A 14,314-nucleotide genomic window follows, 5' to 3' on the forward strand; every position below is an offset into this window, starting at 1 on the left:
AGTGGTTACCATGGAGATGTGTGCTGTAGTGTGAGTGGTTACCATGGAGATGAGTGACCATCTGAGTGGTTACCATGGGGATGTGTGACCATCTGAGTGGTTACCATGGGGATGTGTGCTGTAGTGTGACTGGTTACCATGGAGATGTGTGACCATCTGAGTGGCTACCATGGAGATGAGTGACCTTGTGAGTGGTTACCATGGGGACGTGTGCTGTAGTGTGAGTGGTTACCATGGTGATGTGTGCTGTAGTGTGACTGGTTACCATGGGGATCATGCGGCAGGACCTGATGCAGTCGTTCCATCCGAACATGCTCATGTAGTCGGCGTACTCCCCCCTCCTCATGAAGTACTGGTTGCCCATGTAGTTGGTGCGGTCGTAGACCATGAAGCAGCCTCTCTCCACCCGGCAGGAGTGACACCTGCTCATGTAGGAGGACATGTCGGAGCAGTCGCCGCTGCACTCGTAGGAACGTCCCTGGAAGTTCCTGTCCTCGTAGAAAACAATCTGAGGCGACAGATGTTTGGATGAAAGAAGGTTTTATGACTAATATGGTTTCTTTGGTTTACACCTCTACTAAGGTCACCTGACATCAAAGCTTTTTGAAGCTGATGCAGATCTGATCAAAGCAGATCATTGGTGGTTATCACTGAAGAACAACCGAAATGCTCCAGTATGTAATGGGGAAGGTGTCTTATGATTGTTCAGATCAGGGGTCTCACTAAAAAATCCCTCAGGTTTGTCCAAATGGGTTTTTCTAAAAAACGGTGATTTCAGATCAGATTTTAAATCTGTTAAAATCACCTTCTGTAGTTTGAAAGCCTTATTTTTTCCATCTCAGTCTGAAGTGAGTGAATCGAACATTTAAATGTTAATGGATGAAATATTAAAGTTTCCACCTCTCTTGCTGCTGGTTTTGTTCTTCAGAAAACTGAATGAGTGAACAGCAATGCATGCTGGGACTTACCCTGCTCATCATGTTCATGTCGGTGGCGGACATCTTGCTTGCGTTTGGCTGATGTGCTTCTGTGAGCTGGTGAGGATTCGCTGCTGTCCTACCTGTGTGAGCTCGCTGCCTTTATACACCTGAGAGTCGTCCGCAGCTTTGTGTTGCACAACGCTGAGTCGGCGAACGTGTTTCTGTTGGAAACACAAAGCCTCTTTGAAAGGGTTAACAATGACGCCGTGAGGCCTTCAGCAGCTGTTTTCATCAACACAAACAGTTTGTTAACCTGTTCACCAGCAAAACCGCTCACCTGTCCTTCAAGCTTTTATATCTTACTTAAAACAAATTACACCGAGTCGCTCATTACTGTTCTCCAGAACGTAGTGGAGAAGTGACTACTGTAAAAGATTACACAACCCTCAGTTTAAACAACAAATGGTTCTTTAAAACAATAAATATCTCAAACAATATGAACCTGGAACGAGCTGTAAAACTGTCTTCAGTTTGTTTCTGGCTTCTGTGTAAAAATAACCTAAATACACTCTAAAAACTGCTGATCAAATTTGGACCGAACCAACCCTGAGTAGGGTGCCGTTATCAGTTTGGTTCATTTTTCTACCCCAAACTGGGCTAAAATGACTAATTTGATAATTACAACTTGGGCTGGTGCTAGCTAGTTAGTTGCTGCTAACCAAAATTAGCGTCAGCTAGCTAGCACCAACTATTGTAAGTTTAGGAAGTTAAAGTCACGGTCTCTTCTGACTAGCTGTTTTTACCATCTTAGCTTTACTACGACTTAAAGCAGAGGTCCAGTCAGGTGAAATTGCATCGACTTCTGGCCTAAAATGGTGGACTGTGAAGAATGACACCAACCGCTGGGTCAGTTTGACCCACGATCCAACAGCTTTAACTGAGTTATCAAAATAACCCAGCAGTTTTTAGTGTGTAGGTTAAAATGAAATCTAAATAACTCAAACTGCAAAAACTGTAGAGATTGGTGAAAAGCCTGAGTCAGGAGGAGTAACTTTGGACCAGAAGCTATTTGTTCCAGCAGTGAAAGGGTTAAAGGTTAGGCTAAGAGGTCAAAGGTTAGAGTTAGGGTACAGTTAATACAAAGCAGGAGTTGTGAACAGGACACAAAAAGCCCAACATTGGCAGGGGTTTTGACAGGTTTGAAGTTAGCAGCTCTCATGTTCAACCAGATCATCGAATTGTATCATTTTGTTTCATAAATGTGACAAAACTTTGTTCAGTTTGACCTTTGACCTTTTGAGACAAATACAAAAAAGAAAACAGATTGTAATCGGATTAATTTTGTTCATTAATCAGTTTGTCTCTGTCACAGACAGAAGACAGGATTTCATCTTTAAATGTCAGTTTTTTCAGCATAAAGTCCAAACTGCTGAAACAAACAGCAGCAGGAACAGGTTCACCTGGTTCCTGGTTTAAAAATAAAAATCTCAGCAGACCCCTTCAGGTGGCTCGTTGGTCTAGGGGTATGATTCTCGCTTTGGGTGCGAGAGGTCCCGGGTTCAAATCCCGGACGAGCCCATGTTTTTTGTGGGATCTATGAGTTTTCCTGTATCAGGTTGACTCTTTGCTCCGACACACCTGAAACTAATTATTTCCTCCCCAGCCTGTCATCGAGTAGTGACTGCTTTAATGTCCTGATTTATTTTAATCAAGTGTGTTAAAGCAACATCTAAACATGCAGGATTATGGACCCCGAGGGGCCAGGATTGGGGACCCATAGAGCCAATAACAATGATTCAATTTAAACGATTTACAGAATTTATCAGCATCAAAAAGTGATATTTTTATAATGTTTTTATTGCTACTGATGCAGGAAGACACTAAAGCAAAATTAGGTCATTTTTATGTATTTCTAGCCCATAAGGATGAAGGTAAATAGTCGTTTAGCTCATCTCATCTCTGCTCTGCTGGTTTTTCATTGGCTCGTCGGGGATTTGAACCCGGAACCTCTCGCACCTGAAGCTGTTTTCTGTTTTCTCCACCAGAGGGTGCTGTTGGACCAGGTGACCTGTCAGACCCAGACTGCCACATGTACAGAAACACGTCTGACCACCTTCTCTGGTTTAAATCTGAGTTTCTGCTCCTGTGGCTCCATGTTGAACCCTCGGTAGTCTAAGGGTCCCGGGTTCAAATCCCTTATGTCTCATCCTTTGTTCTCCATGATGGTTTCCAAAAATGAGGACATCCCAGCAACTGAACTCAGTTATGTTTTTATCTGACACAAGAAGCTCAGATCAACTCCTTAATCCTTCAGTTGGTCATAAATCCTCCTTTGAGTTCGTGGTAGGAGTGGTTCTGAATGGGCTCGTCCGGGATTCGAACCCGGGACCTCTCGCACCCGAAGCGAGAATCAGACCCCTAGACCAACGAGCCGACTCTTCTCACCTTCCACCACCAGAGGGAGCCACATGTCGTCTGACAGCCCAATCTGACACGTCATCCAGATGTTCCTCGGCTCTCCAGCACTGGATTACAGATGTTGAACCTCTGGATGTGGCTCGTTGGTCTAGGGGTATGATTCTCGCTTTGGGTGCGAGAGGTCCCGGGTTCAAATCCCGGACGAGCCCCTTTTGTTTCTTCAAATCTCCTCCTCTCTGACTCTAATCCTTGCAGCAGACTTTAGTTTTTTATAATTCTTACAAACCTTAAACCCTTTTCTCTGAACATAATTCATGAATACTTGAACTTATTAACTGAATTAATCTTTCTTTGGGGAAAACCAAAGCCTGCTTTCACCCAGGAAGACACGATTTCCAAATCTCATTTACCTTTTTCCAAAGTTCTCAACACATCATGATGCAATAAAGAAGGAAGAGGAGGTAAGAGACGAAGAACAATTATTTCAAATAGTTTGGTTTATCAGGAAGAGTCTGAGGTTTTGTGAATATAGTTTGAAAACTGTGTGTTTTGTTTACAGTTTGGAGGAACGGATGGATGGTTTCAGGAAATGTGAGGAAAAACTAATCAGGTTTATGTTTCACTGACAGAAGAAAATGTTGAGCAGGAGCTCAGATCATCTCTTCACAGCTGATCTTAACTCCTCCTTTGATTTCATGACAGCAGTGGTTGAAGATGAGCTCCTCCAGGGTTTAAACCTGAAGCTGGAATCAAACCAACGAGCCGCCAGGTGGCGCTGTTGGACCGGAGGACACTCTGAGGACAACCTGCCACATCAGCAGCTCTGACAGATGTTCCTCTGCACTCCAGGACTGGATTACAGATGTTAAGGCCTCTGGGTGTGGCTCGTTGGTCTAGGGGTATGATTCTCGCTTAGGGTGCGAGAGGTCCCGGGTTCAAATCCCGGACGAGCCCCTCCTTTTATCTTTAAATGATGCAATCCTCTCCTCACATCTCAGTATCCTGTCTGCACGAACAAGTTACTAAAATATGAAGCTTAAAAACAAACAAAAAAAAAACCTTAGATCAGGGTTCTCAACCTGCTGGAGACAGACATCAAGTCCAAAATGTCCTAACTGTCCTTAAAATGAGTCTCGAGTCGAATGTGAAGCTGAAAAACTTTACTTTTTCAGTAATTTTTGTTTTTAACCTGAAAAAAAAAACCTCCCGACGAGACAAATCAGACTCTGAGCTGAGTTAACGTCCATCAGGTTGTTTAAAAGTTTATTTCTTCTCTCAGAGTATTTATTGCTGAATGTTTAAAATAAGGGATTTTTCAGCTGTTTTGATGGATGTGTTACTGAGAAATTAAAAAAAAAACTGCTTTTATGTTTGTTGTAAATTTAAATTAATGTCTTTAGGAAAAGATGTTTTCAGGTCTGTGATATAAAGCATTGAAGCAGAAGTCCATCCATATCCAGGTTCAGCTCTTTTCTTGGTTTAAGGGTTTATATCAACATGGAGGTGGACCCGACCCGCCTGCGGGAGCCAGTAGTCAGAATACGGAGCCGACCCTGAAGGCATCGTCGTCCTCTTCGGTTTGTGGTGAATAAATCCTCGTCATCAGATGGAGGAGAAACAGATCTGGAACATTCAGGTCCGTCAGAACAAACAGCCGAGTCAGGATGAGAAACTTTATTTAATAATTTATTTAATATTAATGCTGTCACAATCATAAAAATCTCAAGCTACAGAAAGTCATTCTCTTTGGCTACAAACACGTAACAAATATCTGGACCGTCAGAACCAACAGAGACCTGAACACATCTGGAGCTGCTCCAGATGTTTCCTCTCTAATCACCACAGCTGGAGGACCGAGCAGGAGAACGCAGTCATTTTCTTCGGTTTAAACTCGCCTGGAGCAGCTTTCAAAGACAAACAGGTTCTTATTTCTGCCCCAGACGGCCGACGAAGGTCCCACAGAACCCCGCAGAACATCAGTGGTTCTGATTTCAGTTTCAGGTTTATTGGAGCTAAATGTTGCTAAATGCTAACTTGTTAAAGTTTAAGGCTGCAACAGTTTCCTTCTTCACATGAAGGACTCGCTGATCTGCTCCTCGTCCTCCTCGTCCTCAGGAGGAAGCAGCTCCAGCTCTCATGATCCTGAACAGGGCGTTGACGTTGTTGCTCTTGATGGCGTCTCGACAGGCAGCGATCACCTGGTTCTTCGGTTTTCCCACTGATGGAAAAACATCCAGAAGGTAAACAGTCAGAAAACAGGATTTAACGCAGTTAAATAGTTATTTTACCTGCTATTGTCACAGGTTTTAGGTGATTAAAATAAAAACAAATCTATTTATTTACTGAAACAGTTTAAGTAAATGTATTTGGATTTTTATAAACTACCATAAAATTCTTCATTTTTATTTGGATTATTTTAAATCCTTGTTATTCAGGAATTCTACGGATGATTTCTCTCCTGAAATGAAAACTGAATGAATTTAAACTCTACAGGAACCTTTCCTGTACGTTAACGTACTGAAACTTCAGGGAAATCCGACACTAAGGGCAGATTTCTGTTTTCCTGACACACCTCGCAGCCGGCCGGCCCTCTGGATGGCCTGGTTCACAGACTTCAGGCGGACCAGCAGAGCGTTGTGGTTGTTGGATCGGATCTTGTACTCGTTGATGAGATCCCGGTTCAGGTCGTACAGCTCCCTGTAACGCTTCTTCATGCTCGTCCTACAGAAGACAGAAACCTGTCAGCTGACGCAGAAACCTCCACCTTCAGGCGACCTGCAGGCTCGGCTCACATGTCGCTCATCAGGCGAGCGTCCTCCGCCTGCACCAGCATGTTCCTGATGTAGTTGGAGTGGTCGGCCATTTCTGCGGTTAACTTCTGATGGACGGCGTGGAACTCGTCCACCTGCAGAACGGAGATTTACGACTCAAACGTGCTGTAAGATCAGCCGCCCTTCCAGAAACTGGAAACATTATTAAAGCTGGAAGTGATTTCTGAACATCTGATGGTAAAAACCTCAGTGAGCGTCGCGCGGAGCTCCTCGAAGTACGCCGGGAAATCAGCTTCTGCTGACAGGTCCTCTATCGCCAGGAAGGAGGTGAGGGACTGGACCAGGTCTCCTGCTAGATCGATGTCATCAGTCCTCAGGGTGACCTGATGAGAAACGGATCAAACAGACTAAAATCAACGCTTGGTGTTCTTCTGTTCTCTGCTGCGATAAAATTATTTCTTTTCTGGACCAAATAAAACTGAAAAACTACAAAACCGTCGAGTTAAAACTGTTTCTATAAAAGCTGAAGTCTGGAGAAATGAGCGTTTCAGCTGAAACTGGATTGTTTAAATCTATAAAAACACATTTAGCAGCTGAAGCAGCGTTTTTAAAGAAGCTGCAGAGATCTTCATGCTTTTCTATCGTTAAAATATTTGTAAATACAGTTAAAAGATTCACGCTTCTCTCTGAATGACTGCATGTTGTTGTTGTTGTTGTTTACCTGTCCGTTAGCGGCCATGTTGAAGGACATGAGTCCACTTCCTCTGAGGGAGTTAAAGGTGACGTTTGGACTCTCGGCTCCCTCTGGAAGCAGGAAGTTCTGGTTCAGCCACATCACCACCTGCGAACACAAGGAGGCCTGAGCATGGAGCGAATGGGACGAGGGCGGCGTGGGTTCATCCCGCGCTGTGAGAACCCACCCTCTGCGCTCGGTCGTTGATGCTGAAGGAAACTCTTCCTGCGGGCTGCGGAGCGGAGGACTCGTCTGTCAGCTCGTACATGGAGAAACGAGGCAGCTGCCGTGTGATTTCAAACACGTGGAACTGCGTGCTGCGAGGGGGGAGGCGGCACGAAACGACATTAACAGCGACGATCTTCACGCCGCAGAATGTTTCATTGACACACGTCCCACCTGGTTTTCCCTCCAACAAAGGCTTTGATGTGCAGGTCCACTGGGATGTCTTTCGGGGGGACGATGGGGACTCGGACGCAGCCCGACAGGTTCTGGACACTGGGGTGGACGACGTGACTCTCCCCCTCGAATATCCCCTCAGCGAAGATGAGAACCGCACGGATGATGGTTTCTGCAGAGGACGAAAGAGACACTCAGAGCTGCGTTTAAAACACCGGAGCAAAGCATGCTGGGAAACGCTACCGTTGGGTGTAGAGATGCTGAGCTCCACATGAGCCTTCTGGGCTTCTGTAGCGGGTCGGACCGACAGCGCCGTCTGCAGCTGAGTGTTGGCTGGGATGACGCCCATCCCGCTGTGGGTCTGCGGCGCGCCCTGGAACCAAACGAGACTTTGGCTTCAGAGCAAAACGATCGTTTAACACGAGAAGAATCAGCTTTTCTGTGAAGATTCAGAGACTTAATGATTAAAGCCCTGATCCTGGATTTACTGCAGGGTTTTCTTTCTGGTCTCAGACATCTTCCATCCAGGGATAAACATCAGTTTACTGGATGATTTCTCATAATCGTTCTGTTCACCTTTGCATTCTCTTCGTAGTTCCGAAGCTCGAGCAGCAGGTTCTGGCGGCGCTGGCTGAGCTCTCGGACGAGGTCCTGCTCGGCGCTGGAGTCCATCAGGTTCCCCTTCAGGTCCTTACTGGCAGGCAGGTAACCACGGACTGCAAGACACGCCCTCCTTTAGGCCCCGTCTGAGCGCGCGCAGGTAAACCTACAGGTGAGCGGAGCTTACCCTCGCCCTCTGTGGAGGCACAGATGAGCTGTTTCTGCCCGTCCAGCCTGTAGTCTCCCTCCACCACTCCAGCCACAGAAGAAGAGAAGTTGTCTTTGAAGATCACCTCGCCGGTGCGGTCGCTCCGCGCGTCAATCTGAAAGGATCGTGGAACATCAGCAACCAACCGGCGCCGCGTCAAATGGTCAAACGTGGCGGGAGATGCTGGGATGAGCGCTGACCTTCCCGTTGGACCAGCCGGTGATGAGCTCCACCACGCCGTCAGCGTTCAGGTCGAAGGCGTGGATGCTCATCGCGTGGTTCTTAGACTGAAAACAGAACAGCTGATTCATGCACGGAAGCATCGAGAAAGACTGAATGAGAAGCGTTACGGCACCTTGATCCTCCAGTAGCGAGCGGTGCGGTCGTAGACTCCAACCGTACCGTTAGCCAGAGCGTATCCAAACCGGCTGCCGTGCATGTGGCACAACGACGTCACCGTCTGAGGAGAGAAAAAACATTTAGATCTGAATCTGTGCAGCGTCTCCTCTGCCAGCAGAAAACATCACAAATCTCCTCTAAAAACAACTTCAGTCTCTGTTTACCTCGTTTTCAGTCATCTCTGAAACCAGCTCGTCCTCTCTGAAGACCCTGATGTCAAAGTCCTCCGATCCCACCAGCAGCTGCCAACAACATCAACAAACCAATATTTTACTGAAATCTGGCATCTCTGAGAGCAGTCTGTATGTCTCAGGCACAACACAGCCTGAAGCATCAAATTACGCTGAGTTTGGTACTTTAACTACTGTCTAACATTAAATACTAGTTGCTAATTTTCTGAACTGAAAACAGACAAATAGATCATTTAAATAAAAGACCAAAAACTCACAAGTAATTATGATTTTTCACAGAAGATGACATGAAGAATACAGATCTGATACATCTGTCACTGAAACTGTCTGGTTGGTATTTTCAGCTGGACTAATGTCGTAGTTACAAATATTCAGCATCTAATTGGACAACAGATGCAGGTGAAAATAGGTTGTGATTTTCAAAAACTGTCAGGGCAAAGCGCGGCCCATTGGTCACGTGATTGCAAACAACCAGAATTCAGTGGAACTGCAACAAAAATTGCCTTTTTTCGGACAATTTTCCAACAGTCGCAGTGAGATCCTGACTTCAGCACATCTTTAATCAGGTTCGGATTCAGCTGAATCTTTACCTCGTTTTTCCCGTCCCCAGTGAAGTCACAGAGCACCAGAGACCTCACATTATCTCCAGTTACCTGAGAAAAAGGTAAATCATGCTGACAGCATTTCCTGAAAATAAAGTGCTGGGTACGTTTTTATATGAATAACAGACAGGAAACAGTCATGGGTTTCTAAGAACTACAAACTAAATCTACTTCAGAGCATCTTACTGTCCAGAAGTGGTCATTTCCTGTGTAGTCGAAGCCTTGTAAGGCGCAGTTCCCCCCGATGATGGCAAGAGGAGAAGAGATGTCGCCAAGTTTTCCCAACACGATGGCATTCGCTCCATCTGACACCTAAACCCAAAAATTCAGCAAAAATCTGACTAACTTTTGGATTTCTGACCGTGTCCAGCTACAGCCAGGATTAAATCAAACTTTCTGCCCTTTCCTCGCCCGGTTACCTCTCTGTAAAATATGTCTGCATTGTCATGGACGTCGTAGGCCAGCAGGTTGGTCTGAGAGCCCACTAACAGCGTGTCCCCGGTGGTGTTTGGGCCCAGCGTCCCTGCAGTCAGACAGGTCACCGCCTGGTTGATGTTGAGGAGGGAGACGTCAGAGTCCTGGGCGCTCTGGCTCAGACAATGAGCTCCGGGTCTCTGAGCCCGGCCGTGAGGGTTGTGGATGAAAACCTGTCAATGAGAGGGAAAAGATGGCCGGTAATGCTGAAGTTCAGAGGAGGAGTCACATAAACACTTTTATAACAGATGAGTAGTTAAATAGCTCACATTTGTTGACAGCTGTTAAAAATTATGTCTTTCTTGGGATTAAATTTCCTTTAATTTAAGATTCAGAAAAGACTGGGTGATTTATTTTTCACATTTAATTATAAGTAATACCTTGGAACTGAAAAGGGGTGTACCTTCTTTTTATTGTGGCTGTGTTAGTTGGTGTTTAAATACAACTCTTAGTATATTATTATACATCAAAATATAAGTTTTCCATTAAGCAGCCCAACCGTAGCTCTGCCGGGACAATAAGAACTTTTTCTTCTCACCTTTCCAGCTTGAGTAGCTGCAGTCAGACACGGATGGACCCCATCAAACTTCCCAACAGCCACCATGCGGGGGTTAATCTTATGGTTCAGCTTCAGGGTGAAAATGGGGACCATCATGGCGCTCCTTCTTTATGATCCCTGACAAAAAACATACAGAGAAAATACTTAACAGTGATTTATGATTTCTCTTCTTGCTAACACGAAAAAGGAGTAATTAGGTTTGTAAGGAACCAGGCGTGATTCCGCTCCTCCTAATTTAATTACAGGCTTTGCTTCAGCCAATCAGGAGCGAGCTCTGAGGTTGCCTAGCAACGGCGACTAGCAAGCTAAAGCTTGTCCAGCTGGCTAATCTGGCTAATTCGCTGTACAAGAAAAAACATTTTTGCAACAAAGTCCTTACAATCGACTGGCGAACACGTCCTACGTGGTGTGAAAAGCACCGAAAACTGTTTTAGGCTTTTAAAATTATTTAAATCGAGTTTATTTGCCTCGCGCAGCTAGCATTGTTAGCCGCTGCTAACACCGCTGATGTCTTCAAACTGAAACTCTTTCCGGCGACAAAAAAACAACGTTTTTTTTATAAAAACTGTACCGTGGTGAACAAACAGCGTCCTCTGCCCCTCCTCTGCTGAAATCCGTGGGGTTTTGGTTGGAAATAATCAGTCGATTGATGACATTAGCTACACGGAAACACAAACACAACAATAGAACACAACTTCCGGTCTGCTCATTTCAAAATAAAAGAATCAATGTGATATTTTTTTTGTCACGAGAAAAGCGAAATCTGTTTTTAACTGACTGATCATAAATGAACTTATTAAAGCAATTTACTCTGCTTCGATTCCCACATAGATGAACTTTTCTGTTGTTCTGAAAGAAAATAAACCTAATATGTTATAATATGTCCAGAAAGTGACTCGAGGATCTAAAAATTACATTTTATTCATGCTGTTGAATAGCAGTAATTAATTTTAATTTTTGGCTTTCATGTTGATGTTAAAAGCAGCTGCAGCAGTTTTAATTTGTTTTATTTTACTAAAATCTAGTTTAAAAATCAACCAAACTCTGTCTGATTGTACGTTAACATAAACTTAACTTGAAATCTATGGTTTAGTCTTGTTTGATATGTACAGACAGTCTTTATGTGATTGTGAAAGTTGTTTTTAATTTCAGTAATTTTAAATATTAGTCAGAATTTCCCTCAAATAAAAGAAGAACAAACGACTTTAAAATCATTATAAGTGTAACAACCACAGTACAGTAGCTCCACAATTAATTATTATAGAGGATTGCATCATTTAAAGATAAAAGTAGGGGCTCGTCCGGGATTTGAACCCGGGACCTCTCGCACCCTAAGCGAGAATCATACCCCTAGAACAACGAGCCACACCCAGAGGCCTTAACATCTGTAATCCAGTCCTGGAGTGCAGAGGAACATCTGTCAGAGCTGCTGATGTGGCAGGTTGTCCTCAGAGTGTCCTCCGGTCCAACAGCGCCACCTGGCGGCTCGTTGGTTTGATTCCAGCTTCAGGTTTAAACCCTGGAGGAGCTCATCTTCAACCACTGCTGTCATGAAATCAAAGGAGGAGTTAAGATCAGCTGTGAAGAGATGATCTGAGCTCCTGCTCAACATTTTCTTCTGTCAGTGAAACATAAACCTGATTAGTTTTTCCTCACATTTCCTGAAACCATCCATCCGTTCCTCCAAACTGTAAACAAAACACACAGTTTTCAAACTATATTCACAAAACCTCAGACTCTTCCTGATAAACCAAACTATTTGAAATAATTGTTCTTCGTCTCTTACCTCCTCTTCCTTCTTTATTGCATCATGATGTGTTGAGAACTTTGGAAAAAGGTAAATGAGATTTGGAAATCGTGTCTTCCTGGGTGAAAGCAGGCTTTGGTTTTCCCCAAAGAAAGATTAATTCAGTTAATAAGTTCAAGTATTCATGAATTATGTTCAGAGAAAAGGGTTTAAGGTTTGTAAGAATTATAAAAAACTAAAGTCTGCTGCAAGGATTAGAGTCAGAGAGGAGGAGATTTGAAGAAACAAAAGGGGCTCGTCCGGGATTTGAACCCGGGACCTCTCGCACCCAAAGCGAGAATCATACCCCTAGACCAACGAGCCACATCCAGAGGTTCAACATCTGTAATCCAGTGCTGGAGAGCCGAGGAACATCTGGATGACGTGTCAGATTGGGCTGTCAGACGACATGTGGCTCCCTCTGGTGGTGGAAGGTGAGAAGAGTCGGCTCGTTGGTCTAGGGGTCTGATTCTCGCTTCGGGTGCGAGAGGTCCCGGGTTCGAATCCCGGACGAGCCCATTCAGAACCACTCCTACCACGAACTCAAAGGAGGATTTATGACCAACTAAATCTGTAAGGAGATGCTCAGAACTTCTAGTGCTGTTATCTTAAAGTCACACAAATAAAGGACATCTGGAAATGGTTTCATTATTTCTACCATTTTCTAAGAGTCTGTATCTGTTATAGTAAATAAATGTTAGAGGAAGAACAAATAAATAAACCTTTAAACAAACTGATGCTCGTTAACTCAAGTCAGCAGAGTCTGATTTGTCTCATCGGGACGTTTTTGTTGTTGTTTTCTTTTTCAGTTAAAAAACAAAAATTTCTGAAACATTCAAACTAGAGTTTTTTAGCAGGAGTCCATCAGAGGACACACAGAGACCTGAACCTGTGACCTTCTCACTGAGCGGCAGCAGCTGCACCCACTGCTCCACATGGTACCTGTGATAGAACCAAACACCATAAAAGTTCTTATATAGATAAATAGATCAATCTATGCTTCATTTTCTGCTAACTCCAGATGTTTCAGGTTGAGGACCCTGGTCTAAGGATGCAAAACGTCCGAATGTTTTTGTTTTTAAGCTTCAGATTTTAGTAACTTGTTCGTGCAGACAGGATGCTGAGATGTGAGGAGAGGATTGCATCATTTAAAGATAAAAGGAGGGGCTCGTCCGGGATTTGAACCCGGGACCACTCGCACCCTAAGCGAGAATCATACCCCTAGACCAACGAGACACATCTGCATGAGGAGAGTAAAACATCGCATGTCCTCTGGTTGAACAGCGCCCTCTGGTGGTCTGAAGCAGGGGCGTTCAGGATGAAAAGTTTTTGACTTAAATTAGATTTTTGTGCTAAATGTCCATCGATGTTTTCTTGCTGAAAATTAAATTCAGATATAATCAGTAAAACGAGTTCCTGAATGTTTTAATTGTTATTTTGTTCTTTTATGACTTGAAGTGTGAGAAAACCAACTTTAGGTCATAAAATCAGTCTGTTCCTGCCATCCTGTTTTCTTTCACACTCTTCTGTTTGTTGAATGCTTTAATTTTCAGAATATTTTATCTAAACGCCGTGCTGGGAACTTCTCTGTCCTCGACGCTCGTATTTCCGAGCAGCCCTGAAGGCAGCATGCGTGCAGACGAGCAGATTCGGTTCTCCGGGTCGGACAGAACCAAAAAGGGGTTTGATTTGTGCTTTTCTCCAGCAGGAGCAGCCTTTCCCTCCTCTCCCTCCTCTCCTTCCTCTCCTTCCTCTCCTTCCTCCTCAGGTGAAGCCGAAGAAGCTCCAGATGTTTCCGGCCCTCTCCGTCTCTGCTGGTAGGTCCAAAGGGCTCTCGCCGAACCGGGTTCATCGCAGAACCTTTTCAAAGGAAGCCAACTTGGTTTTCAGGAGATAAAACGGGATCTGGTCGCTTTTCGGCGAATTACGCAACATTTTCCTCCCGACAGAAACATCTGAAAACATCTGGAGGAGAAAGTTTCCTGATTCTTCTTCGACGGTTTGTTGGAGTTTTACGATCAACTCTCAGATTTAATCTTTTTATTAAAGAAACAAAGAAGAAGAGAACAAATGAGTCAGAGCCCTGCTTCATCCTCCTCCTCTTCATCATCCTAATCTGTGAAGAGCAGACATTTCACTGATGGACAGGTAGCGATGGACAGGTAGTGATGGACAGGTAGCGATGGACAGGTAGCGATGGACAGGTAGCGATGGACAGGTAGTGATGGACAGGTAGCGATGGACAGGTAGTGAT

At 44.4% G+C, this 14,314-nt stretch overlaps 3 protein-coding genes and 8 non-coding genes across 11 annotated transcripts in view; 5 read left to right on the forward strand and 6 right to left on the reverse strand.

Moving 5' to 3' along the window:
* LOC108251161 (gamma-crystallin M2-like) overlaps positions 1–1,067 on the reverse strand; it is a 2,321-nt gene extending 1,254 nt beyond the window's left edge. The window contains exons 1-2 of the mRNA XM_017441357.2: positions 969–1,067; positions 266–508 (exon numbers count right to left, since the gene is read on the reverse strand). Coding sequence (XP_017296846.1) covers positions 266–508; positions 969–1,001 — 276 coding nt within the window. The 5' untranslated portion in view covers positions 1,002–1,067. The remainder of the gene's footprint in view (positions 1–265; positions 509–968) is intronic.
* Positions 1,068–2,426: 1,359 nt separating this feature from the next.
* On the forward strand, positions 2,427–2,498 carry trnap-ugg. The gene has a single exon. It is a non-coding gene; the product is annotated as a tRNA-Pro (tRNA).
* A 783-nt stretch (positions 2,499–3,281) lies between these two features.
* On the reverse strand, positions 3,282–3,353 carry trnap-cgg. The gene has a single exon. It is a non-coding gene; the product is annotated as a tRNA-Pro (tRNA).
* Positions 3,354–3,475: 122 nt separating this feature from the next.
* On the forward strand, positions 3,476–3,547 carry trnap-ugg. The gene has a single exon. It is a non-coding gene; the product is annotated as a tRNA-Pro (tRNA).
* A 673-nt stretch (positions 3,548–4,220) lies between these two features.
* On the forward strand, positions 4,221–4,292 carry trnap-agg. Its single transcript has one exon. It is a non-coding gene; the product is annotated as a tRNA-Pro (tRNA).
* Positions 4,293–5,015: 723 nt separating this feature from the next.
* LOC108251158 (Bardet-Biedl syndrome 2 protein homolog) lies at positions 5,016–10,980 on the reverse strand. The gene is made up of 18 exons (XM_017441353.3): positions 10,846–10,980; positions 10,254–10,391; positions 9,661–9,888; positions 9,428–9,553; positions 9,230–9,292; positions 8,613–8,690; positions 8,405–8,509; positions 8,250–8,336; positions 8,029–8,164; positions 7,818–7,957; positions 7,485–7,614; positions 7,242–7,413; positions 7,030–7,159; positions 6,831–6,950; positions 6,355–6,492; positions 6,131–6,243; positions 5,911–6,059; positions 5,016–5,556 (listed from the first exon to the last, which is right to left on the reverse strand). The coding sequence occupies exons 2-18, from the start codon at positions 10,368–10,370 to the stop codon at positions 5,450–5,452; spliced, it is 2,139 nt and encodes a 712-aa protein (XP_017296842.1). The 5' UTR covers positions 10,371–10,391; positions 10,846–10,980; the 3' UTR covers positions 5,016–5,449.
* Positions 10,981–11,567: 587 nt separating this feature from the next.
* On the reverse strand, positions 11,568–11,639 carry trnap-agg. The gene has a single exon. It is a non-coding gene; the product is annotated as a tRNA-Pro (tRNA).
* Positions 11,640–12,312: 673 nt separating this feature from the next.
* trnap-ugg lies at positions 12,313–12,384 on the reverse strand. Its single transcript has one exon. It is a non-coding gene; the product is annotated as a tRNA-Pro (tRNA).
* Positions 12,385–12,506: 122 nt separating this feature from the next.
* Positions 12,507–12,578, forward strand: trnap-cgg. Its single transcript has one exon. It is a non-coding gene; the product is annotated as a tRNA-Pro (tRNA).
* A 646-nt stretch (positions 12,579–13,224) lies between these two features.
* On the reverse strand, positions 13,225–13,296 carry trnap-agg. Its single transcript has one exon. It is a non-coding gene; the product is annotated as a tRNA-Pro (tRNA).
* Positions 13,297–13,684: 388 nt separating this feature from the next.
* The window catches only part of b3gnt9 (UDP-GlcNAc:betaGal beta-1,3-N-acetylglucosaminyltransferase 9), a 4,266-nt gene continuing 3,636 nt past the window's right edge, over positions 13,685–14,314 (forward strand). The window contains exon 1 of the mRNA XM_017441355.3: positions 13,685–13,877. Within this exon, the coding sequence (XP_017296844.1) occupies positions 13,850–13,877 (28 nt within the window). The 5' untranslated portion in view covers positions 13,685–13,849. The remainder of the gene's footprint in view (positions 13,878–14,314) is intronic.

The sequence above is a fragment of the Kryptolebias marmoratus genome, linkage group LG11 (assembly GCF_001649575.2).
Source record: "Kryptolebias marmoratus isolate JLee-2015 linkage group LG11, ASM164957v2, whole genome shotgun sequence".
Taxonomy (NCBI): Eukaryota; Metazoa; Chordata; class Actinopteri; order Cyprinodontiformes; family Rivulidae; genus Kryptolebias; species Kryptolebias marmoratus.